General features: G+C 33.8%; 3 protein-coding genes across 3 annotated transcripts; all 3 read right to left on the bottom strand.

The window, feature by feature from the left end:
- Positions 1–3,435: 3,435 nt before the first annotated feature.
- LOC121776970 (alcohol acyltransferase 9) lies at positions 3,436–4,722 on the bottom strand. Its single transcript, XM_042174106.1, has one exon. The coding sequence runs from the start codon at positions 4,720–4,722 to the stop codon at positions 3,436–3,438; it is 1,287 nt and encodes a 428-aa protein (XP_042030040.1).
- A 2,818-nt stretch (positions 4,723–7,540) lies between these two features.
- Positions 7,541–9,058, bottom strand: LOC121776969 (GDSL esterase/lipase At2g40250-like). Its single transcript, XM_042174105.1, has 3 exons — positions 8,652–9,058; positions 7,930–8,134; positions 7,541–7,579 (listed from the first exon to the last, which is right to left on the bottom strand). Exons 1-3 carry the CDS (start codon positions 9,056–9,058, stop codon positions 7,541–7,543), a joined length of 651 nt encoding a protein of 216 aa, XP_042030039.1.
- A 4,206-nt stretch (positions 9,059–13,264) lies between these two features.
- LOC121776284 (two-component response regulator ARR2-like) lies at positions 13,265–14,839 on the bottom strand. The gene is made up of 5 exons (XM_042173452.1): positions 14,445–14,839; positions 14,286–14,362; positions 14,138–14,174; positions 13,947–14,046; positions 13,265–13,870 (listed from the first exon to the last, which is right to left on the bottom strand). The coding sequence occupies exons 1-5, from the start codon at positions 14,719–14,721 to the stop codon at positions 13,471–13,473; spliced, it is 891 nt and encodes a 296-aa protein (XP_042029386.1). The 5' UTR covers positions 14,722–14,839; the 3' UTR covers positions 13,265–13,470.
- Between the last annotated feature and the right edge of the window lie 5,788 nt (positions 14,840–20,627).

Raw genomic sequence — 20,627 nt, 5'->3', positions numbered from 1 at the left:
CTAGTTGTGCTTCCTTAAATTTCAAGATAAGTATTATTGTAAATTTGTAATTCTGTTTGACATAAAAAAAAAAAAAGAATTAATAAGTATTGTCACAATATCACTGAATGTACTGGACTCGATCGGATTTATATTTTCATTTTTTTCGCATATTATTTTTTTTTAAAATCATAGGAAAGGAACATAAGTACTAATATTTTTACAATCCTTGTATAACGTTGCATAATGTAAAATCCAAACTTCTCATTCGAAAGAATTTGATTAAGATCGTGATCAAGGAAATATAATTAAAAACTGACTTAAAATATATACTGATATTGTAATGCTCAAAAATATAAATATAAGAGCATACACATCCATGCTCTTGCCAACGAGCACGGATGTGGGCCGGACCCACGTTTACTCTCTGCTTTTAGACAAGAGCACAACACTCACGTCCGTGCTCTTCTGCAAGGACCGGCCCAAGGGTCCCACCATTCTATTATTCAATTTAAATAAAAACATTTCCACAATATTAAAATTCATTAAAAATAACCGAAATAATATTACAAATTACAAAAAAAATTAAAAATTATAATATTTAAATCCTAAAAAATAAAAATTACATAATTAAAATCCTAAAATTTAAAAAGTACATAATTAAAATCCTAAAAATTAAAAATTACATAATTAAATTCATAAAATTAAAAAAATCTACTACTCGTGGCCGAATTTCGTCCAAATGTGTTTGATTGGGTCTTCTTGTAGCTCAATGTGGGTTCGGGTATCGCGCATTGTGTGCCTTGTTTCGATCCTCTCACCTACCGTCGTATGCACACCCCGGCGTGGGGGAGACCTCGCGGTTGAGCTTCCGGCTTCATCTCATCGTAAAAGCTAGCCACCCTCTGTCCTTCGTCGGCTAGAATTCTTACATTGTGTAAGATAATACACGTGTACATGATGTCGACGATATTTTTCCCGTACCACAGCCGAGACGGGACCCTCACAATGTTGAATCGTGCTTGAAGGACCCCAAAAGCTCTTTCGACGTCTTTCCGAGCGGACTCTTGACGCTGCGCAAAAAGAACTCGTCTCGGGTCTTGCGGGTTGCTGAGCGTCTTCACGAAAGTCGACCACCTTGGGTAGATACCATCGACGAGATAGTAACCCATGTGGTATGCATTTCCGTTGAAGGTGAAGTCGACCGCCGGTGCTACACCATTCAACACATCATTGAAGAGTGGTGAAGGATAGAGCAAGTTCAAGTCGTTGTTGGATCCGGCAACACCGAAATATGCATGACAAATCCATAGGCGGTAGTCGGCGACCACTTCAAGGATAAGTGTTGGGCCGCCGCCTTTGTGGCCGCTTAAATGTTGCCCCCTCCAAGCAGTCGGGCAATTCTTCCACCTCCAATGCATGCAGTCAATGCTGCCAAGCATGCCGGGAAAACCATGGACTGTTTCGTGAAGACGAAGCAACCGTTTGCAATCATCGGTGGTGGGTGCCCAAAGGAATTCATCCCCGAAAGCTGAACGAACGTCCTCGCAAAAATTTTGAAGGCAAAGGATTCCAGTGGACTCACCGACATGCAAATACTCGTCGAAGAGGTCATCCGTTTGCCCAGTAGCAAGTTTATGGATGGCACACGTACACTTCTGCAACGCCGAGAGACTTTGCCGACCGACTACGTCTGTACTTGTTTGAAAGTATTCAACACGGGCGGACAATGTGTTGACAATACGCATAAACAAGCGCTTTGACATGCGAAAACGGCGCCGAAAGTAATCTTCCGGAAACCGCGGCTGGTCGGAAAAATAGTCGGCAACGAGCCTTTCGTTGGCTCCCTCCCGGTCACGATGGATGTATCGGCGAGTTGATCTAGTTGGTTGAGGAGGAGGGGCGGGGTATTCGCTGCAACATAGGTTTCATAGGCGGCACGATATTGTTCATAGTATTCTTGTTCTTCGCGCTGCGCTTCCGCAATGAAATGGGTGAAATCCATTGGAGGGTTTGAGTGAGAGATGAAGGTGTAGATAAGTTGTATGAAAAAATATGAATGAGAGATGAATGAGACATGATTTGATGTGAAAAATTGATGATGAATGTGTGTATTTATAGATGATTTTGGGGATAAAAAAATAAAATAAAATAAAAAATATAGAAAAACGGTAAAAAAACGGCCATTTTTTAGGATTGTGAATATTTTTTTGTATTATTTTCAATTTTTAGATTATCAATGATAATTGATAATTATCAGGCACGGACGGCGGACGGATGGACAACATTGTACTTATCAGGCATCATCAGAACAGCATACATTTATGTTTGATATTTTTAGATTATCAATGATAATTTTGTCATTTTATCATGAATATTTGATTTGTTGTATTCGATTATTTATAAACTATTATCATAACATTATTACTTAATAAATATTGCTGTTCGGTTTCTCCATCCATCACATAAAATTATGCAACAAAAGCCATTAACTACTTAAATACATCAACACTTAAGTTTTATATTATTTCTCTTTCCGTCCCTAAAGACTTTGGGTTCGACACAAGTTTTAATACAAAATTGATAAAGTAAGAGAGAGGTGGAGAGAAAAACTAAATAAAGTATTGTTAGTGGAGAATGTGTCTCACCTCATTAGAGAGAAACGGGTTTCCAAAATTAGAAAGTGCATATTCTTATGAGACGGACTAAAAAAGAAAGAATGCATATTCTTGTGGGGCGGAGGGAGTATTACTTAGTAAAAAGATAGAAAAAAATGCTAGAAATTAAAATAATTATTTTGATCAGATTTTGGATTTTAATTTGTCTTATTTAACAAATTTAGTTATAAATTCACAAATATAAGTAAATTTAGTAGATATGCTTGGGCCTTATAGTTAAAATCTTGATTAGGCCGAAGAAGTCATATGGGCTTTGGATCAATGCCGGCCCACTAAATTTGATAATAATGGAGAGCCCATTAATATTTATAGAAATTGTCATAATTTCAAATTTCCTATTATTCCATTTTCTAAAACGTCCATATTTTAAATTGATTCTCATTTTAAATCTCTAATTTTATTTCAGATTAAAATTATGTGGACCATATCACATTATTATAACACTGCTCATGTGGTGTATTGCTTCTTAGACCATCCATAATTTACTACTATCACTTATTCACTCTTTTGATCATTATCAATTACGAAATACTAACATTTACAATTATCCAGTATTGATAGGTCACTTTGTTTTTACTTTTTATTCATTTATATTCAAAATTACATCAAATTTTGATTTATTTTAAAATGAAAAAGCGAAAAACAAAAAAATGTTAAAAACAGTTATTGGGCAAGCGAAATATCGTTTAATAAATAACCCAATACTTTATTCATTTTCGGAAAGCAAGCATAAAAAAACAACACCTGTATAGGCTTATTGCATTTGATGCCATTGTGATTATTCAGATATATTTGTCACAAAAGAAAGATACTGGTCCAACGCAGTAACTGGGACCCCCAAGTTGACTTTGACCGCATTTTCCACGCCACAAACCGGCAAAAAAGTGCAAAATCTCCCGCTGCAAACCGGGGAAACCTGAACCGGCCGTCCCAACCCAAAGTCAACCATCTCGAGCCCCAGCCTCGACCACTGCGTCAGAATCAGCGTCCCAACAAAATCAACCTGCTCCCACTTCGAACTCACCGATTCCACCACCTCCCTCACCCTCTCCTCCTCCACCCCCTCCTTCGCCCCAGCCACCAGCCCCGCCGCGAACCCCAGCCCGTTCCCCGCCAGCTCCCCCGCGCTCGCCTCCGCGCACGCGTGCACCACCCCGTTCCCGTAGAACCCGCCCGGCAAACCCGGCCTCATCCGCTCCCTCACATTTATACTGAACAACACCCGGACCCTCTGCTCGGGCGCCAGCCCGAGTGCCCTCGCCCAGCTCCGCCACACGTGCCCTGCCAGCACCTCGAACGACGTGTGGCGCCTCGGCTTCAGGAGCTCCTTCATCTCCCTCAGCTTGTCCACGTCGAAAAACGTGGAAGTAGCGGCAAACGCCTCCGTCGCGAACCGGGCCTCGAATCCCGAGACGTCCGGGACGATCTTGCACTCCGGGAGACTCACCGGCTCAACCCCTCGGGCCCGGACCGGGTCCAACAAGTGACGGGCCCAAACGGGCTTCGGGCCCGACCCGGGCCCGACTGGGCCCATGGCGATCCCCGCGACCGAGTTCAGGAACTGGCTACTGCCAGCTCCGTCTATCATGCAGTGGTTGAATGCGACTGCCAGGACGGCCCCACCGTCCTGCAGCCAAGTCAACTGCATGATGACTAGCGGGGCCCCACTAAGGGCGTCTGTCACATCATGTGACAGGAAACTCCTCCACTGCATGATGTGCTGTGGGGGAGAATTGAATTCGGGTGTCGTGCAAGTGGAGGTGGCGGTTATGAATATGGCGCCCTGGGCAGTACACGCCACCTCGAGCCCCGGGTCTTCGGCCCGGACTCGCACCGTACCCGCGAGCGGGTAGTAGGGCACGAGGGCACGGGACAGGGCCGTCTTCACATTTTCGGTGATTGCATCTTGATCTGCTCCGTGGCGGGGTTCGTAGACAAACATGTAGTCGGTGACGAAACGCGCGAAGAGCTTCGAATCGAGAGCGGAGAGACGGAGAACGTGGTTCGGAGTTGGTTCGGAAGGGGTGATGAGGATTGTTTCGGTTACATTCACATTGCTTGGCATTGTTGATTTATTTGTGTCTCTTAACAAACACATGGAGTGTATATTTATAGGCAGAGTTGGGTGGAGAGGGGAGAGGGCGTATTTTGTGAGTGATAATATTGCGAGAATATTTGAATACTAGAAAATACAGTTTAAAATTAATAAAATTATAATGGAAAATAAAAGACGAGATTGAATGATTCACCATAGTAAGAAAATATTGCGATGAATATTTGTATACTAGAAAATACAGTTTAAAATTTATAAAATTAAAATGGAAAATAAAAGACGAGAGTGCGTGATTTACCATATAAGAAAATATTGAGATGAACATTTGAATAGTACTAGAAATACAGTTTAAATTTTATAAAATTAAAATGGAAAATAAAATACATTTCGTTAAAATTTACTAAAACATGTTTGGAAGGGGTGATGGAGATTGCTTCGGTTACATTTGATTTTTTTTAACGTGGAACTTGTTCATCTGCAGTAATATAATTTTGTGGCACTTTTTTCCATTAAATAAAGTTTCAAGATGGATTTTTATTAATTTCCACCTTTCCCGAATTTTGAATATGGATAAATTTGTAATCGTAAGTCTGGAAATGGAACTCTATCCGTAATAATTTAAAGATCAATATAATTATCTCAATTACTTTTATCATGTCATTGCTGATACGTCATTAATATCAATTAAAGTCAACTTATAATTTGAAATCATTTTAATTTGGCCTTAAGTTAGATAGATTATTCTACTACTTTTTTAAAAGAAAAATAAACATGAAGATGTATATTTCGAATTTGAATGAATAATTTCGGCCAATTTAGTCAATTAAAATCGAATATATCAATGGAATAACAAAGAGACCGAAAACACACACAGCCCTGTTGTCACGAGACCCGAACCCCAATAAACAAGAAACATTGAGTTGCAACCACACACCAAATTCCAAAAGCGTACGAAACGTACGCACGAAATTTTAGAAGTTGTTGATTAATGTGTTTAATTGAAAAGATAAAAAATACTATTATAATTGTATTAAATAGAGAGAAAAAGAGAGTGAAATATTTTAGATTGTAAATAAATTAAACAAAATATAAAAGGTAGGCAAGAGTATTAAATAGACCGAAATAGAGTTAAATATTTGAAATAGAGAAAGAAAAATTGGTTCAGTGTATGTGTGTTAATTGAATAACAAAGTTACTTTATTGTTTCGAAATATAAAAGTGTGTCATGGCATACTAAAAGTCCAAGAAATTATGAATCGAAAATTAAAGCAGGAAAAGTCTTGAGTGTGTTCAATTTTCCATTAACCATCTTTATTGTTGACATCTCGGAAAAGATTTGTATAATTGTCGAGTTAATGAGGGTTTAAGTACATACCTAATAAGATTTGTATTTTGAATCAGCATTTTATGGCGTTAATGAGGTTTAAGTTCATACCTAATAAGGTCTGTAATTTGAATCAGCATTGTATGTCGAAACGGAAATTTGAAACGGTATATTATTGTATAAATATTCTTGATAGTAGCAAGTAATTTTAGAATAGCCCTATTCACCTACTTTTTATACTTTTCTCAATTATACATATAATTTTTATTTGAATTACACATTATACATTTTCTCATATAAATACTTTCTCCTTAATTATTTTGTTAATTTATTTACCTATGTCTCAATTTCTTTCCTTTTCCTATCTCATTTTATTTTATACTATTATACATCCCAATTCCCAAATATATTTAATTAAATTGATAAATTAACAAAAAAGCACATTTCTTCCTATTTAAGACATTAATTAGTTTATTAAAATTAAAATTAATACTAACCTAAATACTCCCTCCGTCCCTCAATTAGAGTCATATTTAGTCATTTCATATTATATTTTTAATGAGGTAACATGTCTAGAAATCGGTCTACCTGATATAAATCAACGACAATAAGAATGAAATCTAAATTAGCGAAAATAATAATGAGGTGCAACTTAGTTAATAAAAGTTTTTTCTTCATGTTCAGGTTTCGAATCATCAAGAGGATAAATGGAAAACAATTAATGATCTGCAAAATGACCCGATAAAAAAAAAACTCTAACTACCTAGAACAACTAACTAAATAACAAAATCATATAAGATAATTTATGTACTTAGTTAAGCCAATAGACTAGAAAGTGATGTCTCTTTGAATATTTTGGTGAGAATCTCATAAGCAGCTTGAGTTGGATGAATAGAGTCCCAAAATAAATATTGCGATGCCTTTGTGCAAACTCGAGCATATTTACTACAAAAAGGTCCTAGCTCCCACGAGCCACTTCCACAACATCCCTCGTGTGTGTGCTCCAATCCTGAAATTAATTCACAAAAATTGTATTGAGTTATTTCTTCTGGGCATGAGAATTAAAATAATGTTCAGTGAGTTAAAGTGAAGAAATAATAAAGGTTAAATTTTTCAAGAAAATAAAATGCATCATTTATCATACGACGTCCAAATAAATAATACAAATCACTTACATTTGGACGCAACAAACATATTGTTTAGAGAACAAAAACAAACATTCAGATTATACTCACATTATTTGAATTAACAAAAAAATAAATTAGTGAGAAATAGAAGTATTGGCTGACCATATCTGCTAGGGTTGTTGATCATATCCATCATAGGACTATAGATATCAATATAAGCGATTTTCAGTTGTGCCATTTCTGTCATAAATTGATTGATGTATTGTTGAAGCCTTCCGTTGAACTGCGTTGCATCTTCGTTATGCTGACTCACACACTCACGTTTGAGCCCGAAATTGGTTGAGATGTCGAGTGGTAAGCATCCCACCGGCGGCATCCCCTACACTCCCACTCTTCTTGCACCCCTCTTGTACAATTTCTACATATAAGAAAAACTATTGTAAAAACTATATTTTTCGTTAAAACATGAAAGTTGTAAAATCTCACTTTTGGTTATGAAGTGTGTGATCTACAGTAAAAATTAAATAAGATATGTAATGACAAACTTCCCGAAATACCGAAACGAGGCATTTGGACATGTCAAAATGAAATATGAGACTTTTAATAGTGAAGAAACTAATATTTTGGTTTTATGCATTATTCTAATTGTTGTATATTACTCACTCCTATTCCACTAATTCGATTTCACCGTGACTAAGAATTCTCATTCAACCATATCATGCAAAATTATTAGGTAATTACTATATGAAAAATCAGAATCAAAATCACCTTGACAAAATGTTTAAGATTTTCGAGCAAGAACTCATGGTAGGCAGACACAGAATACATCAATCTTCTGATCGGAATCGCATAGTAGTTATCCAACATGTCATTAGTTCCACCGGAGATCAAATACACAGCGGTCTTGAGTACGTCGTCCGTGGGACCATCGCCAATGTCTAGCCTCATGGTCTCCCTTGCCGCCTCGAAGTTCCTGTTGTTGTAATGAAGATCATAAGATTGGTTATTCAAGGAAAAATCAAGGCTATAATCAGAGCTTATTCAAATATAAAGTTGTTACCCTTGTTGTTAACTAAGAATACAACTATATATAAAGAGATGAATGTAACTATGTACGGGTCCATTTGCCCAGATAGTTATCTGACCTAAAATGTGTATTCTTATCATATTTTGTCTTATCTCGTCTTCCCTATCAAAAATGGCCCCTAATAGAATTGATTATCCAAGCATATCACAATGTATAGTCCAAATGATTTTTAGTACTTATGTTGCACATTTAAATTCTACTCCATCCATCTGTTATTTAATGTCTTATTTTTCTTTTTTTCAACTGTCTGCCAATAAATATACACATTTAACCCACTCTACTCATATTTTATTATAAAATAATATATAAAATAGGGCTCACATTCTACTAACTATTTCTTAAACCTCGATCAAGAAAAAAAATGAAACATTTATTGGTGGACGAATGAAGTATTTTTCATCACCTGTACTGCGCCGTCATGGTGAGCACCCCGACCTCATCGGCGGTGAGGTCGTCGAGGCCCGAGCACGTGGAGGCGAAGCTGACGCCGGTCTGCAGGGCGGCGCGGGGGGAGGTTTGCATGTTGAGGTACGGGTGCATGAGGGGCTTGAGGCCGAGGTCGTGGACGAGGATGTCGGCCGGGAGCATGCCGTTGGAGAATCTGCCGAAGGAGATGGTGTCGTTGAGCTCGGAGGCGTAGGGCGGGTGGTCGGCGCGGCAGATGGTGCGGAGGCCGTTGTTGTTGCCGGTGTCGAATATGGCGTCGCCGAAGGCGTACACGGCGGTTGTGTTTATCGGCGTTGCGGCTGTGGAACAGAGGAGGGATGTGATTGAGATGAGAATGAAGAGGAGATGTGTGGTGTGATCCATTTTAAGGGCTTAAGTGTGGAGTTGAATGTAGTGTGGTGAATGATGATGTGTAGATATATGTGGGTGGAGAGAGAGAGTTTGAAGTGTTAAGATTCATATTAAGGGGTTTTGGTTTACTTTGTTGAATAGGTATGCATGTGGAATGTTTGTTTTGCTTTAGGTCATGTTCCTATGTTTATGGGCACGGCAGATGCAGAAATTTATTTTGGTAGAGACTATAAGTTTTTAATTTTGAGTTCAGAATATTGAGATAGGAGTAATAGTTATCTTATTTTTTGTCTAACATAGAGATTTTTGCACAGCGATTCATACAAAGTACCCAAATTCGGCAACATTATACGAATGCAATTCTTGCACATGAAAAGTTTCATACATGTGATGTTTGTTTGTAATCAGCTTTCGGTCATTTACGAGAACGGATGCATAAAGAGCTATATATTCAAAATTCGAGTTCGGAATTTCGAAACAATATATAATTTCCTATTCTTCTTGATTGCATAGGTTTTGCACGACAAAATACATAAAATTCGACAATGTTATACAATTGAAAAAAATACCATTGAAAATTCGAACAACTATTTATGTAAGGAAATGCATATTTGATGAATATTTGATCAGTTCATATAAAAAATTATTTACCACTTTATTAATTATTTCCATTGTGATTAAGTCAAGAATTCTCAGGCCCGTTGTGATAGAATTACCGGGCCAGACCAGAAAGCCCATTTATTATGTAGCCCATTGCAATGGATGAACAAAGCTAACTCTATAAATAATGATACTCAGAATTATAATTATCAAATCCTACAATATAAGATTCCACACAATTGAGAAAGCCGCAGCTATACGAAGAGCTAGTTCAAAATCTCACCGCCTCCATCGATTCGGTATGAATTTTTTTAGATTCCTCGTTTTATTTATCCATTTTTGCTATCGCTATTCTATGTCAATTCAGTTTTACTCCAATTCAATCTTGATAGTGTCAGATACCAAATAAAACACTTTATTTTTCGCCAATCCCAGATTTGAATTTGAATATATGAGTGCTGTGGCCAAGATGAATCAATACTCTGTTTCCCTTCATCTGTTCGGGAAAATGCCTCAAAGAGTTGTTCCTGTAGATATGTACGCTCTGAGTGTGGCGATTGATTGCTTTTGCCGACTGAAAGAACTGATTTGGATGTCACAACTTTGTACAGTTTTTGTAAGCATGGGTGTGAGCCTCGGCTGAGAAACTGTGTGAACCTAATGAAATTGGTCGATAGTACTCGTTCAAGAAGAGTGTAGCTATAAGCTATATTAACTTGATGAACTGGTACTGCAATGTTGGTGTAATGAATTAGATAATATGTCGGAGAAACAATTGATGACTAAGGCAGAAAAATCATACATCTAATGACCTGAAACTGTAAGTAATGACCTGAAACTGTAAGTGGTCAGATAGTTTTATGCGTTTTTTTATATTTTTTTTGTATTTATTGATTGTATATGGATTTGTAGTTTGTACTTTTTGATATGCAGTTTGTACTCCTTCAAAGACTTTTCCAACACTAATGCAAAAATCTTTTCAATGAATGCATTAACGAATTCCAGGTAATTGTGCATTTTACATTTCTTAGTTAGATTCTTATTTACAATCCCATATACACTATTTTTTGGTGGGTTTGTTGTAGTCATATTACGATATTTGAATTCCTCCGACAGCTATTTGTGGATTGATTGAATGACATTGTATTAAGCAATTTGTGAGAATATATCAAGAGCATTATTGTTGGCAGTTTTTCTTAAATCATGTACATTTTCACTTCTTTCTTATGTTTATGCTACCATTTGATGTGAATACTCAACTGGGATTGTTAGCTTCTTTGGCAAACTTGTAATTTTTAATACCATACATGATGTAGAATTACAATTGATGGATTTGTTGGATTATAGTATGTATTGGTAAGGCTGCAAGCTGCAAGCGATAGGGTCAACAGTAATAGCACTTGCTACACTTTGGATTTAACTATGCGGTCATTGTGTTTTTTGTAGAAATATGCCAACACATAATCGTCGTTATAATCATAACGACGATTGCGACGAGCATAAGAGATACGTGAACAAGTCATAAGAAATACGTGAACAATGCAAGAGGAAATTGCAGAAGTGTGCGCGGATTCAGATAAGCAAACAATGTGTTGCTAGACTAGTTGAAGATCCTCAGTCAACAATTCCACCAAATGAGAAGAAGTGAAGAATAGATTAAGCAACTCGAAGAACCTTAGTCAACAATTCCAGCTATTGAGGAGAAGTGAATTATAGGTATACAGTATACTACCTTTGTTCACAAAAATTATTCCACCAAATGAGAAGTGAAGAAGTAAAGAATTATTCCACCAAATTGAGAAAAAGTGAAGAAGTAAAGAAGAATTGAAGAGTAGATTACTACTACTTTTGTCTACAAAAATAATTTTTGTAGTGTTTTAAGTGTTTTACCACAAAATTTGTAAAAGATATTGATTTGTTCTTAATATCAAGTGATACTCACCTTATTAGATAGAGATGCTTATCATAAATAAAAGAAAAATACAGAGAAAAATATTGACTTATTATTAGTGGATAATCCATAATGCAAATAAGATTATTTCCTGTAAATGAGAAGAAGTGAAGAGTAGATTAATTACTTCCTTGTCTACAAAAATAGTTTTTGTAGTGGTTAACTGATTTTATCACAAAATTCGTTAAGTTATTGGTCTCTAAAACCATAAACTTTGCTTAAATTTTGATATTTCCCATAAACTTTGAAATTTGTCAATAATATCACAAACTTTGCATTTTGTTCAGTATTTCCCAAACTTATTCAGATAAGATATATTCATCAAAATCTTATTTTACGTAAGCAACTGTGATACGTTTTATGATATTTTAAATCACTTTTTAAGTTCATAACATGTAGGATAAAAAGTCACATTGAAAAACACGTTGATTTAATTGTGTCAAGTATGATAAAAAAAAGACTCGTAAGTTAGTCAAATATAGTAATAGATATGTCGTGGGAAATACCAAACAAAATGCAATGTTTGTGATATTATAGACCAATTTCAAAGTTCATGGGAAATACTAAAATTTAAGTAAAGTTCATGGTTTTAAGGACCAATTTCCAAAAAAAAAGATATTGAATTATTGTCAGTGGAAAGTGATACTCACGTTATAAGATAAATGCTTGTCATAAATAAAAGAAAAATATAGAGAAAAATATTGACTTATTATTAGCGGACAATTCAAAATGGTAAATAAGATTATTTTCTATGGATATGGTAGTCTTATGAATTAAAATTAAGTGTAAAACAATTTTGTACTAATACTATTTTGTTCTCTTTTGATTCGTTTCAAAAATTTAACAAGTTTTAATTAATTTCAAACAATAAAATAGAAATATTAAAAATACAACATCTCCAAGTGAAAAATACCAATGTTTTGAGCTTCTGTGTAAGCAAAAGAAAAAAAAAGGCTAGAAGTGTTGGAAATTTGAGCTAAATGTATTGCTCGAAATTGCTTAATTTCAAGTACAAATTGGTGCTTGGAAATTTTCAAGTACATATAGATCAAGTCTAATTTCTATTGATGGTCCAAAACGTAATAACATGACTATTTTTTGTTGAGGGGTTGGTATAAATAAACTCATTAAATAGTGGTTGAGATATTTTTTTTATTCTAAAATATAAATTAAAAATAATAAATAACCTTTCAAAAAGAGCAACAGTGCATAATTAACAAGTTGAACTTCTAAACCGAAAATTCTGACTTTTCTAAACCTAAAAACAATTATTAAAGAATTGATTAAAAATGTTTAAAAGCGTCTGCAATGCCAAAAGCATATATTCTAGATGATTGAAATTTACCAGCCTTGGCTTGCAAGCACTGATATGAAATTTGTAATTATTTTAGTGTTTTTTAGGTTTGACTACAGATGTATCGAACCCGCCTTCGGCAGAATGCGACTAACCCTGCTCGACCGGGGCACATAATAAATCACCGAAATCAAACCCCGCGCGTCCATTTTTGTATCATATGATCCAGATTTAGTCTTGATTACAATATAAGAGGGCGTTATCAACCTATCTATAATCTTTTTTATCATGTTATAAGTAACAATTACACTTACCATACCTCAATATTTCACTTATAACAAAACAAAAATCCTAAATTCCGGAGACAAAGATCTGCACATTGCTCAAATTCTTTAATACCCTCACATCTCCCAACACAAAGATTACACACTTTCTTGATTAATTTTAGCTGTCCAATTCAGATGAGAACAATTAATCTGTACACTAAAATAGTTATTTTTTTAATCTCTGCATACAATTCAAGAATCAAGAAACAAACAAACTTCTTGAAAAAAAATCTCACTCAGAAAATTGTCCCATTCACAAACTCAGATCTAAAGAAGCCACCTCATCTCGCTCCTTCCTCGCAACCACCTCCTTCGAGGGCGAAAACAACGAGAGCGACAAGCTGCTGTCGACCTCCTCATGGTCATCCGTCGTCTTCGCTTTCTTCACATTCGTCTTTAGGGAGAGAGTGAGGTCGAGATCGAGGTGCTTTCGCTTCGATGTGGCTTGCTCGAGCGCCCCTCTTTCTTGGTAGAAGTTTGTTGTTGGAGTTTGCCAGAATCTTTGATTGATCATCAAGTGTTTTTGATCAAGAAATTTCCAAGAATTTCTTGATAAGTATGAATTTGGTGATGGCTCATATAGTCCATTTCTGGCCATGTGTGGTGCTGCCCAGCTAGTGGTTATTGAGCTGCCCGGGATGACATCTCTATACCTGCAAAATTGTTGGAATTAGGGTTTGCAAATTACTGAATTAAATTAATTTAGTTTATTTCTTAATTCTTACATACCTCAAGCTCTGATTATTGAAGGTTTGAAGCATTGGAAGCTGGCTGAGGTTATAGATATGTCTATCTCCAGCATCAATTAGAGATCTTTGTTGTGAAATCACTGCAATTTCATTGAATCAATTAGGAAATTTCTATCAACACAAACCCTAATTTCAACTAAAACACTACATATGTTGGTTAAAATTAAATACCTTCATAGGGATCATCAATCTTCTTGCTCCTATACATCTAAATCATCAAAAAACACTTTGTCAATTAAACTGAAATCTTAAAAAAAATTAATAATTTTTTTTAAAAAAGAGACAGCTTTCTTCAAAAATTAATCACATGATTTCATACCTGAAGATGGCTCTTGACATGAGCAATGCTTAGCCCTTTAACATTCATTAATTGCAGCACCAATTTCGGCGTTGCTTCTGCAAAAATTGATTTAAAAAGTTACACTTTTTTCTTCAAAAATTGAAAAAAAAAACCATTTCATGGATTTAGAGGGCTCACTTTCTTCTCCACCAAGCCTCTCCACGGCGTGGGCGAAGCAGAGGTGGAGGTCCGGGGTCCACCGGAGGCGTGGAGTCTTCGATCTGACATACTGCCTCACAGATCCGGAACTAGCCTTCTTCCCATTGTTCTCCTCAACTGTGCTGTTGCTTGAGCTGTTCCCATTCATGGCCTTGCTGTTGCTTCCATCTTCGTCTTCGTCTCTCTCGTTTTCTTGATCACCAATCTGATTCTGGCTCTTTGAACCCTCCATGTCTTCAATCTCTGAGTTTCTCATGTTGAGATTATCAAGATTGGATCTTTCTCTCAATTCAATTGATCTTTCTTGTTTTGGGAGTTTTTTTTTGTTTATGTGAGGGTAGATGGAAGAGTAGGGGAAGTTGTTAGAATTGGGAATGAAAAATCTTTGTTGGGGAATATAAAGAAGAATTCCTTCCTCTCTCTCTTCTTCTCCTTCTCTAGTTTTACTTTTTTAGATGCATGTTGTCATTTATGTGTGGCCGTCTAAACTATTTTTTTCGTGAGAACGTGATAACATTGCATTAATTAAACGTATAAAGTCATTGTATTTGCAGTAAAATTATTGTGTTATACAAAGAGATTGAAATGTTTTGCTATTCGTGAAATTCGAACCTATGTACTAATTAAATTCATTCAAAAAGACGTGGTCAGCATAAATCTTAACGATCAAACGACTGAAAATGGTTTTCCGTTCTCACAATATTTAAGGGATTTGCATTTGGAACAATATATGATGGTTAATTTTAGAACTCTTGTTAAAGTATATACTAAATGAAAATTAAATTTTATGGTTAAATAAGGAGTAGGAATTTGTATATATTGACTCGAATATAATCGTTGATTGAGAATGTACACCGTTAAGTCAAAATTCGGATCACCCTACAGAAACTACTCAGCAATATCATCACACTACTTGTATATATTCTTGTATGTTAATTAATTTGGCTGTCAAAATCCAACCTTAATCTAATCTAATTTTATAAGGTTTCACGCATCATATTTTCAAATCATGTAATTAACTATTTATTGCATGTAAATTGTAAATCATTTACTCATACATCGGTATAGATGAATAGCTAGAGTATAATATCATTTTCTATTTTCTAAAAATGCTAGTATATATGATTAATTAATATTATGAAAAGTTATGCCTTAGTTATATAGTTGAGTGCGTGCATACTACTTATTTGAGAATTCGATATTAGGGCCAAATTAATTAATTTTTATGCATGTGCAAAATGGGTCCATGCACATATATGAGTAGGAGTAACAGAGAGGATGAGGACTGAAATTATTAAACTAATTTATTAACATATTTATATAAATCAGACAAAACTTGTTCAGACAAGAATCAAGTAAACTGTCTTGAGCTAGACTTATAGCAGTGCTTGTTGTCAACAAGTAATTAAGAAATCTGAATTTTAGATTCTACATATAAACAAGAAATGCTACAAGCCTACAACCATTGGTGTAGGCAGAAAACGAAACTCGTGGATCAAACACAGAGTCGGTCAACCCCGACCTCACATGGATCCGTCATTGGCTGCAACTTGAATCTTACCTAATTATTTGATTAATATCCATTTTCTTTCTTTTTTAATAAAAATTCTTATGGAATGTTTGTACAAAAAAATTAGGGTTGCTTCCTTGCTTCAATTAGATGCTTCTGGTTTAGTTGGGTATTTAATTATAGAATGGTATAAGGCAAAAACTAAGCATGTTGTAAGTGAAATACAATATTAATTAATTAATTTCCTATTGTTGTTTTTTTGTTTTATTTGAAAGGGCCATATGTTGCTGTGATTTTGTGGGCGGGCATCTAGCTAATGCTGTCAGCTAAGTCAACTATTTCATGTCTCCTTATGCAAGATATTATTATTTCTTACAAGTTTTTGTTTAAAGATTATCTTGTTTCCCATTTTAATCACTAGAGTCTAATGATAATATAATTATTTACATCTTAGTGAATAAATATGTTCTATAATTTTATATTAAGAAATTTCAGATATAACACTATTTTCAAACATAATAAATTACTATCATATAAGTTATAAATATATCAAACTTTTTAAGAATATGTGCACACTTAATATGGGTACATATAGTACAATATTCTTTATGTACAGTATGTTAAGAATTAATTAATGATATACATACTCAGATACACAGTGTGTTGTCCCCAATAATTTTGAAAATAAGGAATTTGTTCTATAAAGAAGGTATAAATATGATTTTTATAGGTTTGTTAAATTCATATAAGTTGAGATTAATTTTTGTTTAAATTTCAAATGAAATCATATTTATTAAAACAGTTGTGAAATGCCTTCTTGAATCTTTCATCGAGAAATGTCTGATTTTGTCACTACAATGTTTTATGATCGAAGTCAATAATTATCTTCAATTTTTATTTTTCGACCAAAAACATATATGCTGTCAATGTTGTAGCATTGATGAGATTCATGTGGCCTATCTTTTGTGGTAGGAAATTAGAGCTCAATATTCTACGCTCGTGTGTATTTATTGGACTGTGAAGGGCAGCATAAAAGTAGTTTATTTTCAACTAATTCTAAACAAAAGACAATCTTTTTCTCATTATTGATCACAAGCATCTTGCCCTCAATTCTCAACTCTAAAAAGCCAACTCAATAACTTAATTGCCCCTTTTCACTTGTGACATTGTGTACAATAAATGGGGAAATTTTGTGCATGTCCATTTCAACACTATGATGTAAAGTGGTATTTTATCTTAATAATGAATTAAGTATATTTTTTACAAATTAAATATACTTGTATAGGAAAAATCTCATACCGAAAATTCTGTATATATTCTAAGTTTTGGTGCTCTATCCAGCCGGTATCTCACTATCATTTGTTTTTCATTACAAAAATGTCTAAACCACATAGTCGGCGACAAAGTCCAAACACTAAGCATAACCGATAAAAAAAGAGAACACGCGAACAAGGTCACGTCTAGGGACACAAAGAACAAAAGAAAAACACAAACACCTAGCAAGTCTCACTATCATTTGTTTCTTCATACTTCACTTTAGTTTCATTTTCTTGTGTTACAATCTAAGTATATAATTAGGCTTTATTAATTATATATTTTTATCAGGTGTCAATTCCTTTTAGTATTAATTTCAATTATTTTAAAGATTCAAATATGAGGTATAAGTGTTGAACTATGAATTGATTTTATAATGTGACATTGTCATGAATATATTAAGACAGATGATTGGTGCTTATTTTCCTTCACTACAAAAACGGAAATTCACGAAATCGATATGTTGATAGACAATAAAATAATTATAGTAAGCTAAGTGAGTCATCATAGCCGGATTATATAAAGTTTAAGTAGTAGGAAGTGGAAGTCCATAAATAATAAGATCAAGATTATTCGGAAAAAATGCTTGAGATTTATTTCCAATAGAAAAAAAAAATAATTGCACCTAATAATTTGTCTCGTATGACAAGAAAAATAAGGATAATTAGGTGGTAGTGGTGCTTGTGAGTTGTCTTTAATATTAAAAATCCAACAATATTATACTTATATATACACATATACTTGTTACGCTACCGATCATCATCCATAAGCACTGCTATTGTTTAAATCACGTTTAGCTTTATTTATTTTGTTTTATAATTAAATCATTTCTAATTCCTTAAAAATGGCTATTAATTAACCTTATTAATTTTTATAAATTATAAAAAATTTAAGCTCAATTTATTATTTATTCATTTATTTAAAATTATACAAAAACGAACATATCGGGCTGTAATTTTTATTCATTCGTAGAATTAATGGAATTAGTAAATTTAAAGTGTTATGATAAAAATAAACACATATAAAAAATAAATAACATTAATATAGATTAAACGAGATCAGTGCTCATACATAAATGATGCTCACATAATTTATGTATATGGTTCTTATATAATTTATTATTTATATATAATGTTCATGTAAGGTATCCATCCCACGAAAAACAAAAGAAAAGAAAGAAATGAAAAGGATGGTTTGAGCAGGATTCATTTGGAAGCACATAAGCTGTAAAGCTCACCCCAACAATACATGTATTTTCTTTTCCAATGGGAAATGTTGCAATCTTTAAATTTAATTTAAATGCTTTTATTCTTCTAATAATAAGAGAGTTAACATAAAATATCGACTAATGCTTTTGATAATTTAGTTTGCTTGAATTACCAACCCAACTTGGTAAGAATATAGTCGCAACCACCACAATTAAGAAACAAATTGTAATATCCCCCACTAATTCTAAGTGTTACATCTTGAGACAAAAAATATGCTTAAGGTCACTAATCAAGATTATGGATCGTTGATTAGAAATGGGGTTTGTTGAAAATGGAGGGTGTGGATCAAAGTGCATGAGACCTAATTATACTTGCATGCATAATACATTGCGTACAATTAAGTAACAAAAATATTATTTGTTGAAACCTAATCCCATGTATACGTATGAATGTTTTGGAAGAAGAATAATAATTATTTGTCTTTCACTCAATAATTGTAACACAAAGGTATTTTTCGTCTCTTTGTCACATGTCTCTTTGTCCCACGTGAGTGACATCTCAACATCCTATATATCCTATCCCACATCTCTAATTTGTTTTTTTTATTATTACTATTGTTATTATTACTATTATTTTTTGTTTATTATATTTAATCTGCTTATATCTCTCTCCATTACATTTGAATTAATGTAGTAGTATTAATTTTAGGGTACGTATGTAGTTCGAATATAAATTTATACATTCATATAGGGATACGAATAAATGTAGTGCATGTATATTATTCAATTCCTCTTTAATTTATCAATTATTCACACGCATCCTTTGCTAGGACGAACAATATAGAGTTTTTTTTTATGATCTAATTCTTCGACGTATTCGATTTTGCAAAACATTCTCCTAAATCAATTCATTTCACTATTTTTGGTTTCAATTTTAATACTATCAAGAAACTACAATAAAAATTGATTTTTTAAAGATTTGATAAATTTCTGTAAGTTCAATTTTTATTTTGATTTTGAAATTGATTAATGTAGTAATTATGGAAGATGTGATATGTTTTATTAGACCCCAACGAGAATTGTTTTATTAATACACAAAATCATTTTAAGCTCATTTTGTTATTTAAAATTATCAATCAAAATACTCCTACTGTAATACTTTTGTGCTCGTGAATAGCATGACATGTACACGAGGGAATCACGGAATTCATGTGTGACCAATTTTTTTGGAAATTCTAAACAATTTTATCTTATCTTTACTTACAAACTTATGCATGTTTGATTAATTGTGAAATTTTAGTTCGGTAGTAATTTTTATTTATTTAAAATACAATACTTTTTTAGGAAACTTTATTCATATACTTCAAGATTTGTATTATTGGAGTATTAATTAATTAAGTATATGGTATGTAATTTATGTAGAATATTTGCTACGTGAAATAAGAATGCCAGTATAATATTGACTCCCACCAATAAATTAAGACTTATCCAAATTAAAATTGAAAACAAAAATAATATTGGTATACCTAATATGAGAAAATATATATAATTCAAACATTTTTAAACTTTATCTTCGAAAGAAACTGTTGGATGTAGCACTAATTAATGTCATATATAGAGATCGATGGTCGATACAAGAAATTGACCATTCCAAGACTACCCTTTCAACAAAGATATTCATAGATTTGATATTAAGACCAAGTAATAGTTGGACCAAAAAAATTGGCATAAACAATTGGACTTCCACTTTGAAAATATTTGATAAATTATTGCATTCCATCCCTCTTTAAGCAAACAAGAGATTCCAACATGGGCCATGGTTAGGTCATTATAATATTTTCTCTCTCGTGATTCATTGTTTTTTTTTGTGTGTGATTTTTTCAATATTATTCGTCGAAACCATGGAGCTAATATTCTTCAATATTATTCATTTATTCTCTTATAAGAAATCATTAGTCCAATTCTCATTGACTTGTTGGTTGTATTTTCATTTTATTGATATGTTGTAGTATAGTTTATCGATAATTGATTTGGATATGATCTACTTTCATTTGGGAATTGGCACTCTATATTTTATTCCCAATTTGCCCCCAAACAATTATTTGTGCTAATTTCTACCGGGGAAAAGCCA

This window comes from Salvia splendens, chromosome 18, assembly GCF_004379255.2.
Source record: "Salvia splendens isolate huo1 chromosome 18, SspV2, whole genome shotgun sequence".
Classification (NCBI taxonomy): domain Eukaryota; kingdom Viridiplantae; phylum Streptophyta; class Magnoliopsida; order Lamiales; family Lamiaceae; genus Salvia; species Salvia splendens.
Note: the sequence above shows the minus strand (reverse complement) of the source record. Positions and strands in the feature narration are given on the sequence as shown.